The sequence below is a fragment of the Apostichopus japonicus genome, chromosome 14 (genome assembly GCF_037975245.1).
Source record: "Apostichopus japonicus isolate 1M-3 chromosome 14, ASM3797524v1, whole genome shotgun sequence".
NCBI classification, from domain to species: domain Eukaryota; kingdom Metazoa; phylum Echinodermata; class Holothuroidea; order Aspidochirotida; family Stichopodidae; genus Apostichopus; species Apostichopus japonicus.
Window position 1 is genome coordinate 19615743 of NC_092574.1, and position 17962 is coordinate 19633704.

Genomic DNA, 17962 nt, shown 5'->3' on the forward strand with positions numbered 1-17962 from the left:
ATTGATGTGATCCGGTGGTTTTTCTTCTTAAATAAAATTTCCGTCCTACCTACCTCACCCCCCCCCCCCGCCCTCCCCAAGATTGAGCCATGTTCCGCTGCCCCCGACTGTATCATATATGGGAGCGATGATCAATGTTATCAAATCAATCTTGTTTCAATTGTAATGTATGTATTTTAGATCCTTCTGCAAGCAGGAACTCGCAAAGAAGCCATCATTGGCTTATCAAAGCCACAAGCTGACCGAAGTCAGTCTCTTAGATTCATATTTAATAATATTCTAGTCGGGCTGCAGAAGGTGGGCGCGAACAGATACTTTTCACATTAAGGAGGGAATGATCAAAGGTTCAGGTATATGATATTAAGATCACTTGATATCATCGAGTCAGTTTGTAAGGGAGTTTACGGATAGACCATTCTCAAGTAGAATTGAGGTGTAAAGGAAGTAATGTGGATATCCAAAAGTCGAATCCAAGATAACCGCTGACAAAGATGAACGCATATCCAGAAACGAAAAATGATCAACTGTATTATTCAAAATTTGTAAAACAGAACAGGAAGTTGATAAAACACCCGTTAATTCCTGGCGAGTCTCAAACTCCGGTTAGTAGGTTTTTTCGATCATGTTGCTTCTTCATAACTTATGACATTGGCATTATATTCTTTAAATGACTTTTGATCGACAAGAATAGCAATCAAACATAAGAAAATATAAAACAGTGGCCATTTTTTGGCAGTTGTCTGCCCTCGATATATGGAAACTACATTTCCTGAGAAGGTCGTTCGCGTTAGCTAAAATATCCCACCTAGCTAGCGGTGATCCAAGCATCTGCTCACTCTCTGCGTGTGTTGTTTTCGCTCGACTTCTCACGTCGCATACCGTAAAGAAGATAAAAGGGGCGAAATAAGACTCTCTATTTTACACCACTTATACAATAACAAAGTGGTACGCCGTATTATATTTTCGACATTTTTAGTTGGTCATTTTGATCCCTTGAGAGATAAGTAACATTCACCGTAGCGATGTAACAAGAGTTGCCTCTGTAGCATAAGACATTGAGAAATAGTTTAACCAAGATAGAAAACCAACTGTGACCGCGGGTTTAAATTGATTTACATTATTTGGACTTGCGAAAACCTACTTACTTGGCAATGGCACTTCCTTTTGGTTTCCGGATTATATGGATTGGATTAATTTTTCTCCCGAATATTCGATCTGGTAAGTATAATATCTTTGTGTTATTCCAGGAAAATAAATTTGATAAAATGTGTGGTTATTATAGGGTGGCGTTGTGATAACCAAAGTGGACAACAAATGGTAATAGTTTATTTTGTACAGTCAATATCAATTGTTTATATTAGTTATTTGCAGTTTTACCATAATAGCAGATATTTTTAGGGTAAATTCCTGATCTTGAAGTCAGTTGAGCAATTGACATGCAGGACGTGTGGATGTATTACATGGAGATTTATATATAACAGTTGGTTACCGTGGTAACCGTATTCCACTCAGCGACGTAGCCAGGAATTTGAAAGGGGAGGAGCACTTTTTGCGATTGATATGGGGGAGGGGTCTAAGGGCAGGTGGTGTCCCCCTCCCCTTTGAGATATTTGAACAATTGAAGGTCCTTAGATGCGATCTGGTGCAATGTTTTGCCAGTTTCATCATTATCATATGATATCATATATCAGATTTTGTTTCCTGTTTGAATTCTTTTACATGTTCTTTTACATAATATATCAAAAAGACAAAAATAGTGCTCTTTTACAATTTTTCCAGAAGGATGGTTCTTGTTTATTGTCCAATGTCTGGACTTTAATCCATTGGCCGAACTGAACTGATGGACAATATAAACTTTCATATCTTGTAAGACAGCCAGATGTGCAGAGGCCTAAACACAAATATCATTATCGCAGCGTATTAGCAGTGTACAGGCGCGTAGTGAGGAATTTGCCAAGGGAGGGGCGAACCTGTAGGCAAATTATCAGAGCCGCAGATTCGACATTGGAAACTACCTCAGCGTAGCGCCACCACGAGTTGGCGCGAAGCGTACAAGACAATTTTGGCCGAAAATGACTCCCAGATCGCGGGAAATGGCACTTCTCAGGCCTTGCAAGTTGCATCTTAGCATTTTCTATTTGAAATTACTAGCAATATCATTTGTATATTTGTATATTTATTTGTTTCATCACAATTTACAGTGTGACGGGAAGTCTCCTATAAAGCCTGTAAGGCTTAACAAAGTAGGAGACTCCCCAAAAAGAAAAAAAAGAAAGAAAAACTTAAGAATAGAAAAAGAAAAGTTAATAGTAGCATCTACAATGATGAAATAATCGAATTGACTCTACTTGAAATTAATAATGTTAATAAGCAATCCTAACAATCTTTATAATGATCTTAATCGCAAACACACACAAGAATAAATCCATCAATAGTGAGAAATAATTACAGTTTGGAGATTCCTTTTGAATACAGAGTAAGTAGGCTTATTCTTAACATTATCCTGGAGATTATTCCACGTTTTTATAGCACGAATACGAGGGTTAAAAGAACTTAAAGTACTTCGTTGGGATAAAACATGGGCGTTATTACAATGGCGTGTTTGATGGTTGTGGATGAGTCTATTACTATATATAAAATCTTTAAAAGCCTCGGGTAGCAATCCATTCCATGCTTTATATGCAAATGTTGCAAGCTGGACTCTTATAATATCATTTAGTTTTAATAAATTTAATCTTTTGTATAATGGGCTAGTATGATCACGTGGTGCAGCATGTGATATATGGCGGATAGCTTTCTTCTGGAGGACACATAGGTGATTAAGATTTGTAGAATAGGTTCCTGACCAAATAGTCGTGCAATAAGTTAATTGGGGTAAAATCAGAGTAATCACTGGGGTAAAATCATAAAAACGTACAAACAAAATATGCCCAAGGGGGGGGGGCCGCCCCTTCGCCCCTCCCCCCCTCTTGGCTACGCACCTGACAGTGTAATAATCATTTATAGGAAGTGCGTATCACGTACGATTGCTAGCTTAGCTTCATAACATGCTATTCGTGCAACAACTTAGGACGAATCATAGAAAGGATGAGAACGAACGTTGTCGACATGGGCGGCGATCCTGGGGGGGGGGGGGGGGGAAGGGGGGATATATCCCCCCATGAAAATGGGTGGAGGGGATGTAATACACCATATCCCCCCCCCCCACCAAATGCCAGGGATAAGAATATTTTCATGCCTACATTTATGCATCATCGTGAATGTACGGCTCTTTTTTAGCTCATTTCTCGCCTACCATAAACGCATTGCGATCTTTTCAAATAAAGCGTCTTTATAAAGCAAGAATAGTTGACTGTAGGCTTCATTGGCCCTATAACAACAAAAGGTATTATTGCACCCACGGTATTGATATAGTACATATATGCACCCTCATAGTATTCATATAGGCCAGGGTTGTCCAACCTTTTGCAGAGGAGGGCCACATGGAATGATTATGATGAAGGAGGGGCCGCATGAACCCTACGCTCGATTTTTCGCACTGATTTATTTTCCTTCCTGATAAAACAGATGAGTAAAGTCCAGCCGCCCCCTCCGCTGAGAGTGTCACACAAACTGACCTGTATGCAGTTTTTTGGACCCAGAAGGTTCGAATGATTGATTATATAGCTTCAAATTGTTATCAATAAATCTGCTCACTAAAATTTTGCACCGTACAAGCATCTCTGGCGGGCCGGACGCAACCCTGCGGCGGGCCGGACTGTGGCCCGCGGGCCGTAGGTTGTACAACCCTGATATAGGCCCTATAGTAGGCCTACACACGTACATGTTCCCTCGAACAGCATGTTACCAGGGTAATGCTTAATACACGTTTCACCTGGATGTCCTAGCAATCGGTACCTATAGGAATGTAACTATGTGTAATTGTGTATTGCATGTGTATAGGCCTATAATAGCCTGCATGAGGCCATTTTCTTCATCGAATAATATAAAAGAGCTCTCGAGCATTTTAACGTAGCGCCTGAAACAAGATTGACAGGGGCAATTTTCCCAAAATAACACCCGAAATTAAAAAAAAAAAAAAAAAGTATTTTGGATCCTGATTATGAGATATTTCGGACATGATTTCCCTATTTTAAAGTTGGGTATATGCCGCTTGGAAACCTCGGGAAGTGCCGTTTCCGGCCATCTAGAGGGTTTGTAAATCCCCAAATTTTCTTGTACGCTTCGCGCCAACCGATGGTGGCGCTACGCTTAGATAGTCAACAAGGTCATATCCCCCCCACTCGGAAGTACGGATCGCCGCCCATGGTTGTCGACATCGTTGTGCATACGGTTCGATCGTGACACTCCATCGAGTGCAGTTAGGTAGGCAATAAGTATTTTATTACGCAGTGGCCAACTGTAGGCTTGTAATAGTCTTTAGGCTAAATGTGAGCAGTTGAATCAGTAGGCCTGAATGTTACTACGATTATAATCGAGTTAACGGAGCTGACGAGTATTCAAGATCAAAAGAGCGCTGACAAAATACCATGCTAAAAAAAACAACAGTTTAAAAAAATCGACACTGAAGGGGGGGGGGGGGGTTGCAGTCGCTCCCCCTGGCTACGTCCCTGATTCCACTTCTGACACCAGATTCAGTCCAAACACTCGAGAAATGTTCCCATGCAAGAATGAAGCCGTTCTTTTCCTTCAAAAGGTCACAATTCAAAATCTTGTCGTTATAGCTTCAGTCGATAATTACAGTAAGGTCATAGGCGGGATTACGAGATGGGGGCATAAGCGTAGGAGCCCAATTTGATTGGGGGGGGGGGGCTGTAACGACTTGCCCGAAAAATATAATCAAAAGCTTTCGCGCGCTGCTCGCGCGTTCAACATCTTAATGTACATATCATATAGGCATGCATCAGTTATGACATCGCCTGCCTATTACATATATACAACCCTTTGCCGTGTTATTACTCTTCCATATTGGTTAGAATTTTTGGGGAAGTCCATCTACATAAGACATTTCGTGGTTTGTATTAGCATCCCGCGGTATACTGCGCAACTTTCACGGACCGTACGGTACACGATGGCATGCGATGTAATAACCGACGCATGCCTATATGATATGTACATTAACATGTTGAACGCGCACGGAGCGCGCGAAAAATTTTGGTTATATTTTTCGGGCAATTCGTGACAGCCCCCCCCCCCCCCAAATCAAATTGCCTATGATTAGACACATTACATGCTCTTCACCACGGGACGAACCAGTCGTCTGTTTGAATCCTTGAACTTACTCAATTTGCATGACCTAATTACTTATGCGTCTGATTACTAATTACTGATAACTGACTCACTATGAGCTGCTTCCAAGTTCTTTTTCTTCCTTTTACACAGTCAACAATTCTGTTCATAACTATACCACACTAGACAATCTAAGCGGACTTCATACTGTTGTTCGTTGATAAAGATGCTTCTAAAAGATGTCTCACGTGTCGATTTGGAACACACTGCCTCAGAATTGTCAGTTGCGTCTCTGAGGAAAGGGCTAACTTTTATTAGTATAACTATTTAAGTTGTATAGGTGGGTGGGAGGGAGGGTTGTGGTGGGAGGGTGTGGTATGCTCTGAGTTTGAAAAGGATATCTTTGATGAATTATAATATGGAAAGTTCTTTAAAGCGCAAATCTGTTTGCAATAACTTCCTGGTACTATAATATTCGGAATGTGCATCCGGACCCTGCACCCTAGGCTTAGTGCATGTGCATTATCGGCGTTCCGTGTACGGCTTCTATACGTTTAAAGGGTTTTACTGTATGTATATCAGTGTGCATTATATAGAACGATCAAACATTGTAGTGCACATTACGTTGTATTCGATGATGAAAGGCGAAGGAATGCGTAACTGAATACCGAAGTCAAATATGCGTTCAATAAATTATGACCTCATCTTTAAAGGAATACTTAAGTCATCAGCTTACAACAATCCATCTTTAAAGGGATACTATAATTATCAGCTTAAAGCAAATGGTTTGTTAGCGACGTTACGACTCTCATCCCTGACGAAAGTCTCAATCAAAATAATATATAGAAAACAACAAAAGTAGTATCTAAGCATATTGTGGTTCTTATTCAACTTCTGTCTTAAGCCTCTTGTTTTTCTTCGAAGCGTTCATTGCGAAATAGATGAGATTTCACGTATCGTCCTAGTATACAACAATTTGGCAACGATCCACGGTTTGGTTGATAAAGTTAACACCTGGCTTGATGATATTTAAGTAATCGAACAAACATTGAAGAAGACAACATTTTCTAATAAGACTTCCGAAATAAGAGCATTAAGGTGAACCTTCCTGGCTTCTCTACTTCCTATGAAACTTTTCCAATATGTATAGGAAGGGGTGACCCGGTTGTAGGGACTTAAGTTGAGTGCATATGAAAGCGATACACAGAGACAAAGTCGTATGTCTCCACTTTACCATGAAGGCCAAAAGTGCCATAATTGGTCAATTAAAAGGTAAATTACTTGAACTAAATCATGCAGTTCTAGCAATGACTTTTCCAATCAATTATTGCTAGCAAGCATTTGGAGATTGTTGTATGCGAGTTATACGAGTCTCGACATACGGTATGGCATGCAATCACCATCTCGTGAATGGGTATGGCATGCAATCACCATCTCGTGCATGGGTACGGCATGCAATCACCATCTCGTGCATGAGTACGGCATGCAATCACCATCTCGTGCATGGGTATGGCATACAATCACCATCTCGTGCATGGGTATGCCATGCAATCACCACCCCGTGCATGGGTATAGCATGCAATCACCATCTCGTGCATGGGTATGACATGCAATCACCATCTCGTGCATGGGTATGGCATGCAATCACCATCTCGTGCATGGGTATGGCATGCAATCACCATTTCGTGCATGGGTATGGCATGCAATCGCCATCTCGTGCATGGGTATGGCATGCAAGCACCATCTCGTGCATGGGTATGACATGCAATCACCATATCGTGCATGGGTATGGCATGCAATCACCATGTCGTGCATGGGTATGACATGCAATCACCATCTCGTGCATGGGTATGACATGCAATCACCATATCGTGCATGGGTATGGCATGCAATCACCATCTCGTGCATGGGTATGATATGCAATCACCATCTCGTGCATGGGTACGGCATGCAATCACCATCTCTTGCATGGGTACGGCATGCAATCACCATCTCGTGCATGGGTATGGCATGCAATCACCATCTCGTGCATGGGTACGGCATGCAATCACCATCTCGTGCATGGGTACGGCATGCAATCACCATCTCGTGCATGGGTATGGCATGCAATCACCATCTCGTGCATGGGTATGGCATGCAATCACCATCTCGTGCATGGTTACGGCATGCAATCACCATCTCGTGCATGGGAATGGCATGCAATCACCATCTCGTGCATGGGTATAGCATGCAATCACCATCTCGTGCATGGGTACGGCATGCAATCACCATCTCGTGCATGGGTATGGCATGCAATCACCATCTCCTGCATGGGTACGGCATGCAATCACCATCTCGTGCATTGGTATAGCATGCAATCACCATCTCGTGCATGGGTATAGCATGCAATCACCATCTCGTGCATGGGTATGGCATGCAATCACCATACCGTGCATGGGTATGGCATGCAATCACCATCTCGTGCATGGGTATGGCATGCAATCACCATCTCGTGCATGGGTATGGCATGCAATCACCATACCGTGCATGGGTATGGCATGCAATCACCATCTCGTGCACAGGTATGGCATGCAATCACCATCTCGTGCATGAGTATGACATGCAATCACCATATCGTGCATGGGTATGGCATGCAATCACCATCTCGTGCATGGGTATGGCATGCAATCACCATCTCGTGCATAGGTATGGCATTCAATCACCATCTCGTGCATGTCATGGGTAAAGCAGGCAAAAGGCGGCGGAGCTAGGGCACTGTGTATCGCGGGCACGTGCCCTCTCATTTTTGAAAAGCACCAAAATTGCTTTCCGGGGAAAAAGGTAAAGACAGTGCCGTCGAGAGGGACACTCCCGGTTCCGGACCTCTCCTCCACCCCCTCCCATTGTTTAGCTGGCTACGACTATCACTATACTGGTATCTGACTATCATGGGGAATTCAGGGTTATGAAAAGGAGGGGGAAAAGCCCTGGGGTCGTTGAAGCAGAATCGCTTTTCATTTAAAAAAAAGGAAGAGATTTTACACGTGATAGGGTACATTCTGAACATTCATATTTAGACTATAAATTAGGTCTATAGTTAGGTCTTTTCGCAAGGTTGTACTTGTTTTCTGCGTGGGGTTGAAAAGGGGGCATACATCACACGCTCCTGATCCGCCCGGGGACATTGTGACACAACCCCCTCCCATATCCCCTTCTGCGTACACTCAAATCTAAAAATTGGAAAATGAAAATACACTACAATATAGTTCCCTCCCCCCCGAACCCCCTTCCCCCCTTCCCCCTCTTCAGCCATGGTTAGAGACGGTATTCTTACTTGGGCGGATCTGGTGACGAATGGAAGACTTACGTAACTTTAAAGTATAATAAAACATACCTATATAACTAAGTAAAAACAGATATATTGCATTAGGAACACACCTATAGGCTAGTCTATTATATGTGTGATGTAAAAACAAACGTATACAGGTATACATCAACAACAGGCGAGAATTTCACATAAAACACCTGGAATGCGGAAGCAAGACAGACTAACAGGCGATATAGCCTTGACATTGACTATAACAGCTGACAGAATAGCGGCATTGTTAAGGGAAACGATAGTAAAAGATCAAATGCAGGGAGCGAATTAAGACTTTAAAGAGGGCTAGTCTCTTGTCTCGTCTCAGTAAATCTCCAGTTATTTGGGTTTTTATTTACTGGATTTCGAGGTCTTCATTGTCGTACTCTGCATAACGGCCACTGCCATCTTTTTGTTCTTTCATTTTTATAAAAAAAAAATTCTGGTTTGGCGTAAGTCTGATCACAACGGGCAGGTTATTCAGGGCCGGAAGTGACGTAAAGGGGCTCAATACATCGTACTGACTGCATGAGGCACTTATTTGTGTATGTAAGGTTAGAACGACCCATGATAACCATTCCTCTAGTAGGCCTAAATATAGCGGTACAGAGCTCATGGGAATACACTGACTTGCACGATGTTAACATCTCGAAAATGTTGAGAATGTTTTATCGATGACTGTTATGTGTTTTGCTAGCATATTAATGGCAACACCGATACAGTTTATACTCCATAAGCTTCTACGCCGTGAATGCTTAGTCTATTAGTGCTACGGGAAAAGAATCCCTTTAACTTCTTAAAACATATCACCAATTTACAGCGATGTTATGTTGCAATAGGGGGCCCCGTGCCATTTGTTCCGATAATATAACAAGTTTTCATAGGTCTGACAAAACCTGTGGAACACGCCATGCTGGTACAGCGGTAAACGTTTAATGAAAAGAAGGAGAGTTGGCCCATGGGGTGGCCCATGGGGTGGAAGCCACAAAGGTCTGCCAGTATAATGAATTACACAACTTTTGTCCTTTGTTTTTCATCAAGAGGATTGAACTAGTGAAATGGATATCAATCCGTGTGTGGAGTTATGGACAAATTGTTTCACATACCTGAAAATATGTTATCGCCTGGCGGACAGTGACGTGAAAGGTGTGGGGGGGGGGGAGGGATCCAAATTTCCTCTGACTGAGTCAGCTAGGAAGCACGAACCTTTATGGATCGGTAGTGGGTAGATCACAATCTAACGAATGAGAAATTTTCCTGTGGGGTCGTTGACTAGGAATCCCCTGTAGGGGGTGGTGTAGGGGATATTCAAACATAATTCAGAGGTTCGAAACCGGTAAGGAATATATATATATATATATATATATATATATATATATATATATATATATATATATATATATATATATATATACATTTACCGCAATAGGTTCATACTGAAAGTGTGCATTCAATTGTACCGTCAATGAATTTACCACTCTTTTAAAGCTGTTTGTCACATTTAATTTAACCGACTTTTCTTATTCTTCTCTCTTTCGCTGCAGAACAACTCTGCAACGATGCTATGTCTAACGTACCCGATGGTATGATCGTTAGCTGCTCGTTAAGGTGTGCGAAGTACGGCTATGAGATTGAATCACGTGATTATGTACCCCACAGAGTCCAATATTTTCACCTGACACAAATCAATTTTACAGAAGCAAGATGTGTAGGTAAGAGTTGTGATCAAATCTAAAGTCTACATTTTTTAACCATTAACTTGAACTTTTATTTACCGTTAGTAACCTGGGCCGAATTGTATATCTACGGAAGACTAATACGGCCATACTCGAAGGGGGAAAAGATTTCACTACTAAATTCAAATAATGTGTGTGTATGTATGTATTTTAGATCTTCTTGCAAGCAGGAACTCGCGAAGAAGCCTCATTGGCATATCAAAGCCACAAGCTGACCGAAGTCAGTCTCTTACATTCATATTTAACGTCCATTTTATGAATTGTCAATTGTCAACAACTCTGTAACTGGACGACATACATTAATCTTGGAGTGACTCGAACTGGTGACCTTATGATTGAAAGGCACCGGCGTTAACCGCTGAGCTAACCCTCCACACATAATACTTGAAAAAAAACTTCAAGATAGCCAAAATATATAATATTACTAAAGAACAAAATCGAAACACACTATTACCAAAACTAAAAAAAAAATCATCCACCAAAATTTAAATCTGAAAGATTAACTCTCTACAGCCAGATATCAAAGTTTAAAAAAAAGAGCTAAATATAATCACAACTAAGCAAATGCGAAAGTCAACACGATAGAATCAAAATCATTCTCGATGTATGAAGCGGAATAAAAACAAAAAAAGTCAGGTCAACACGACCTAATGATCCATATTGGTACTGTAGCATCACAGATTTACAAAATGGCAACCCCCAGACATCACTTATAAACTAGGATATCTCATAACCGGAACAAGAGTTTTCTCGGGTCAGTTGTTCATTACACAGATCAACATAATAATAAATTTAATTATGATATATCTGTGTTGTTTCTCCTTTAATTTGAAAAATTTCAATTTGAAAACTTGAAATTTTGAATTTGAAAACTCAACTTTATAAAGTTAAGCAACCCATCAGCAAACTTTCTTCTCCTTTTGTTTTAATCGTGAGGGGGAGGATGTCATATTTTGATATGGCATAATTTGTCTTCCGTACATACCTGCACGGTATATTTGGCCGCTCGCGGTTCCTACTTTTAGAGTTCAAAGACTTTAGAACGACGTTTTGAATTCTTACATGTAAAGCTCTTCGTTGAAACCAATTGATCAAATTTCAGTTTTAAGTAATAAAACAAACTTCAGAAAAATATCTCACTCTGTCTTGAAAACATGTAACTAATCATTTTCGACAGATGTTGATTTCTTGACCAGGGTTGATCTCTGAAGCGAGAACTATATTCATTTCTCTTCAATAGGTGATCATACTCTGTAGGTTATTAAAACAACTTCTATCGGCTCAGATAACAATTTTATTATTCTGGTTTTAGAAAAAATGTTCTTTATACATTACGGGCTCTTAAATCAATCAAAGTGACTGATTTACGTAGTTTAACACGTCGACCATTTAGGGCAGATGCCCGGAAACAACACACGAATCAATAACAACACCATAGAGAATTGTTAACCTCATGTTCAACGATGTATGTTTTTGACGGGACAATTAAGGTTTGCTTTTATCAGTGACATGCGTTGGATCAGTAATTAAAAAATTAAGAAATAAAACAATGGAAATATTTTTACAATAACTCGATCTAGACTACGAAGCTAACGTCATCATCGAGTGCGCACGTTTAGCATGCTGTCTCGGTGACCAACTGGAGAACCGTAACGGTTATCGACACTTTTTTTTAGGACTATAGTTAATAGAAAATGATTTATAACTTGCCTTTATAGTTTCAAGAATCACAGAGCCCAACTAACAAAAGTTATATCTATGTAAATGATGAATATTTTTCATTTTCATTTTATTTTTTATAAACTACCGTAGATAAACAACGCCCTCGCTTTCTTACGCGCTGTCCACATTCTTTGGTTTTTCTTGCGGAAATTGGATCAAGGTCGGCAGATGTCACGTGGGAACTGAAAACAATCGATAACTCCGGATCCACACCGCAGGTCAATTGCACCCACGACCCGGGAGAGTTTGACGTAGGAGAGTATGACATCACTTGTAAAGCAAGCGATGAAGCTGGTAACATGGCCAAGTGCGAGTTCCACGTGAGTGTTCGATGTAAGTATGTGGTCGGGCTGATCCGCCTGTAGTGGTGTAGCCAGAGGGGGGGGGGGGGAGATGGACAGCCAGAGGAGGGGGGGAGATGGACAACCCCTCCCCACAGTAGTTTCCGGGGACCACCAAAATAATTGGCAAGAGAACAAATTAGTAGCTACGATATATATGATACTGGATAGGCTATACTTGCTATTTATAGCACTGTGTGGTCTGCTTCTCAGAATGTTTTCTTCTTTAGCCATAATAAGCACAGAACGAGATTTCTGTACGCCACTCAACTTTGATTCAGTGATTGACACTCTTAGTCGAAGTGCGTCATTTGGAACTTGATTATCGTCTTTTAATATAAAAACAAAACACAAACATTCCCATATGAACCAATAAAGATTTTTGCCACACATATGCGTATTACCTATCCACACGTACTATTGTGTATTTGTAAATGTGTTATACCATTAATAGATACAGGGCCGTATGTACTGGGAGCATCGGGATAAGTGATACGCGCCTCCTCCCCTCAAAGTTTCTTCCAGATGAATTACATTTCATAAGACACGAACGCACGCAAAGTCATGTACACAAATGTAGTTAAAATGATGGAAATAGCACAATTTTTGCATCTATATAAGCCCCTTACCGAAACAAAGTTTTCTCAAAGGTAAGTGGATATTCATAGCCCTTAGATTTCTCCCCAGAACGGACGTCAGCCAAATGTTTTGCCCTCCCCCCGCCCCCCTCCCAAAAATAAAAACAAAATCGACTACGTAACAGTGCGTAGATCTTATATGGTGACATGAGAAGTCATATGTATCAATGAACGCGTTAAATCACTTAAATCTCTGACTCTAAAAATATGGTTTTGCTGCCTGAAACCACGAACGCTGGTAACGTGGTTGTCTGAATGGCTATAATCTGTTTCCATACTTGTTTTCAGCGGCGGGATGTCCAAACCTTAACACACCAGGTAATGGTAGTCTACGATGTGATGAATGGCAATATGGAAAGTTATGCTTCCAGGAGTGCGATCAAACATATGATATTCCTCCCGGGTCGATGTTCCCGAATCTATTCGTCTGTGGAACCGCTGGAATCTGGACGCCCGGCAATGTTCCCGACTGTATTAGTAAGTGTGTCAACTTAGATCTTGTTTCCTTTCCCACTCTCTCCACCCCTTCCAGTTCCCTTGCCTTTGTCTTTAATCTCCCCCTTCCCACACTACCCCGGAATATATCGTACTCTTGTGAATTGGTTTATTTTTTACTTTAATTCTGTCTGCAAAATGTAAGTTGTAATTTTAGGCGAGGTTAACAGATGGCGCTGTTCAGCTTTTGTGTGCAATTATGATAATAGTTCTGCTCATAGCGACATTTACTTTTAAAGTATTCCATGAATGCTTACAAAATTTAATATATAGCCTAAATAAATACAATGTCATAAAATCACCAAACATGGAAGTTATATATTCGCTTTCTTTCAAATATTTGGGCATGAACTAAATGAAAAAAATATGGTTTTGAAGCTCATTTGGCCATCTTAATATTTATTATTATAAGTTTTTAAATCTTTTATTTCTACCCAAGTGCCGATTGAAGCTAAAGGTCTCGTCTTGGAAGCCGAATTGCGACTTTACGCAGCTGACTGCGATGACGTCATCAAAACAAAGTCTAAAGAAGCGTTCGACAAGTTGATAAAGTCTGTTGACGTACTAGCTGTGTGTGAATGGCCGGAAGGATGTGCGATAGAAAACGTCAGCGTAGACTGCGCACCAGCCGTTCACATTGAAACAACGATGGGGACAGATATGGGGCTGCATGATGGTGGGATGAATGTTATCGATACCTCAGATGGAGGGGCTGCGCAAGATGAACCGTACTGGTACCAAAGGGCCCAAGACGGAGGGAGCCAACCGAGAGTAAGGCGGGACGAGGCGGGTTTGAATAGCTTAGGGAACCATCACGATTGGGGTTACACACTAAACATATCTTTCTCGTTCTCTCTGAACTTTACTGCGGAATCGTTACAATCTGGCACCGGATATGACTGGTTGACGTATCTCGGATCGAAAGAGCTGTACGACTCGGCAGTATTCATGCAAACTCAGATAGAATCGAGAATGATCAGTTTAGAGGTCAGTATAACTGTCGTTTGTTTGTTTGTTTGTTATTTCTTTAGGAATCAAAGGTGAGTATGAGACCACTTCTCCAGGTGTACACCCCTCCCCCTCCAACAAACATCCTTCCAAGCTCTCGCAAACATTCAAGAGCATTTAATGATGCAATATTGCGCCCAGATAGACCTAATTTTATAGAACTAAATATAATTAAAAAAAACCCTTCATCCGCCTATGAACCTTCCACAAAAGTTCAGGCCCCTACTTAAATATCAAACATGTTTGATATGCCCGATACGGTTACGATGACGACCGAATGTCGGATCGTAGTCGGGTCGGGAGCAGACTTTTCCGCAAAGTAGACCGACCCGACTGCGACCCGAATGATTTGCAGTTGCGTCGGGTCACAGTCGGGTTGGTGCATTGCAGTATGTGCCTGCCTTTCTACCCTCGCACACTGCCCGACTATACACGATTGTCCACGTAACGAAAGTCGAGTTGCGTCGGTTGGTGATCCGTCATGTTAGGGTATGCGGCAGGCTAAACAGATCGTTCCTGCGACACACTAAAGGCAGCTGCTGTGTTCTTGGTTCTTTTTGGAAAAATTTCACGGGATTTTCACTTGACGATGAAACGTTAAATGTGACATGAAAGGTAAAATACACCCGCTTCGTTCATGCCGATCGACTGAAAGCATAAATTAAATTGATGAAAAATTTATATAAAGTTACGTAAATTAACTAAATTAATATAACTTATATAACTATATAATTGTTTGAAAAAGTTTCAATAACTTACTTCTATTCCACAGCGGGTTCCTTTAAAATACACGGTAAATCTACTGTCGTTGACGTGAAGGTAATACCGATAGAGTAGTAGTTAATTAGTAGTAAATGAAATGAAATACCGCCGGCTTCAATAACACCAAGTTACTCTCGATGTCTATATGCATTTCTCTTGCAGATTCCTGACTTAGATTGGGAATTTCAGGACGATTCGTTCCATTACGAGTTCGTATCTCCATATTGCAGTGCGGGTTTCATGCCGAGTTGGAAAACTATGAAATGCTGTGAGTCAAATTGCTTTAAGATCCTTAAAAGACCTCCACTAATAATGTTCCTAATACTTTTTTTTTTAATGAAAAAGTCGCCCAGGAAAGAACCTGGGCACGAAACCAAACTACCAAACGACTGATCCGCTCTCAGCCCCAGTCCCCTTGCATCGGGACTGTGACTGTGTGATCATCGTCGAGTGTGCATCACCATTCCCCTCAAAATGAAACACTACTACACATGATTATAGCCAAAATGTTCCTAATACTAGTCGACTCCCCAAGAGTGCTGACCACTCTTCTAAGTTTCTCTCAGATAATTGAATCGGCTTAGTCTTAAATTAGACGTTTTAACTTCTTTGTACTAAATCATGGCTGACAATATTCCTCTTACATGTTCTTGAGTAGTATAAAGCATGCATGCGACCAACCATCCCTTTCCTATCGCGAACATAATAGAAGTCTACATTCCTACAGATTCATGTTGATTACAATCCTGTTTTCCGTGAAGCATCCGCATTCTTCTCGCATTCTTTCTTTCTTTAATTCCTTTGTCTTTCTTAGCGGCCTGCGTAGCTGGAACTTACCACAACCAGACGTTGGAAGATTGTATTGCTTGTCCTTTGGGATCGTACCAAGACGAGGCCGGTCAAGAAAGTTGTAAACCTTGTCCCAATTCTGGGACTACCGAGGAAGGCAAAATGGCGGACAGTCTTCAATCGTGTATTTGAGCTTCTTGAGATCGAAAAAAAAGTAGACTATATTAGTAAAAAAATCAAAATCAAAATCAAAATCTCACTACTGGAATCATCATGGACAGTTTTATTAACAGAGGAGATAGCTTTAATACTACTCCAATTGATTTGAAAAAGAAGAAGAAAAACGATGTAAATGAGTTTGTATGTCAACGTGAAAGTGGGAATGTGAATGTTGTTATATTAAAACATAACTAACGGAAAGTTTATGCTGTAGCGTTATAATTTTACATAGCTTAGTCTAATAGTTAGACGTATGCAACCTGTCATGAAAAATCGCAGTCTCACACTGGAATCAGCATGTAGCCTACAGGTTTATAAACTGAAGAGATAGCCTTAATACTACTCACATTAATTTGAGAAAAAAAAAGGTAAAAGAAGAAAAAACGGATATATATGAGTTTGTATGTCAACGTGAAAGTGGGAATTAATGTGAATGTTGTTATATTAAAACCTAAATAAAGGAAAGTTTTGTTGTAGCGTTATTTTTTTTATATATAGCTTAGTCCACTAATTAAACGTATGCAACCTGTCATGAAAATTGAGTATTTCTCATATTTTGTGAAGCTGCGAACTTTGGCAGTCCTCGTCTTAGACTGGTAGAAAGGATGATTGATGAGGAAATTGATGATTTGTCTGTATTGAGCGTCTCGTCCTTGTTTTATCTGAGTAACAGATTCGGATTCAGAATGCGAGGAGGTATATCGATAAGAATAGTCTTCTAAAAGGTCTAAGGAAATTTGTGAAACTTCAATTTGCATATGTTTATTATTATTACACCCTCCTGCCTCCTCCCATCCATTGATGGCCCCTGCTATGTATTAATAATTATAAAGGTTCATTTTGTATATACATACAGGGATACATTAGTATATTTAATACTTATAAGGTCTCAAGACAATTCTAAACCTTTCTTTTGTGTTGAATTGGCTTCAGTCTGATGGTCAACATACGTGACTTCTACCAAAACCCCGGAATATAGGCCTACCTGCAGGGGCGCAAGCATGTATACGTCCACCCCCCCCCCCCCCCCTCCGAGTCAAATTAGGGGATCAGTCCGTCCCTCTCCCCTACCTGTCGACCGGCAGACAGAATATTCCCCCCAAAATATATAGTGTATAGTACATCAAGATATAACATGTATGTTTACACCTCAAACAATCTTAATCATTATTCAAGTTGCTAAATATAGGACCATTTTGCATTTAAGCAACACACGTTAGCAAAATTTTCAACCTGCAGGAGAAACAATTTTTCGAAACTTTTTTTTTCCTGAAGAGCGTCCTCTATTATACATGGCTCTCAGCATTTTCGCGATTCATGTACCTGAATTCTCTTGATCATCTGGTCATGCAGGATGACCTACGGTTATTTTGCAATGCTAAGAGAACATATGTGTATTAAAAGTTGAAAGTACTGATCCCTCTGATTTTTGTTTTGTGATTTAGTTTTATCCTTCAGCGACGTGATTTCACCAATACTTTGATCAGATTCCGCCAGAGTGAGATATATTTATACTTGTAAAGGTCTTCAGTCAACATGGCCGAAGAAAGATAGTTTTTCCTAACTTTGTGCATGCGCTAATTTGTCTGTATAATTCTGGTAAATTTACCAAATTTTCCAACTACAACCCAGCCCATAAAGGTTCATGCCCCTTCCAACATTAGTTGAGGAAATTGGGATCCCCAC

The 17962-nt window shown here is 40.6% G+C and overlaps 1 protein-coding gene across 1 annotated transcript; it reads left to right on the plus strand.

The window, feature by feature from the left end:
- Nucleotides 1–328: 328 nt before the first annotated feature.
- Nucleotides 329–17694, plus strand: LOC139979899 (uncharacterized). Its single transcript, XM_071991110.1, has 7 exons — nt 329–1218; nt 10111–10278; nt 12115–12357; nt 13292–13480; nt 13938–14485; nt 15431–15536; nt 16083–17694. The coding sequence occupies exons 1-7, from the start codon at nt 1152–1154 to the stop codon at nt 16247–16249; spliced, it is 1488 nt and encodes a 495-aa protein (XP_071847211.1). The 5' UTR covers nt 329–1151; the 3' UTR covers nt 16250–17694.
- The last annotated feature ends 268 nt before the right edge of the window (nt 17695–17962 follow it).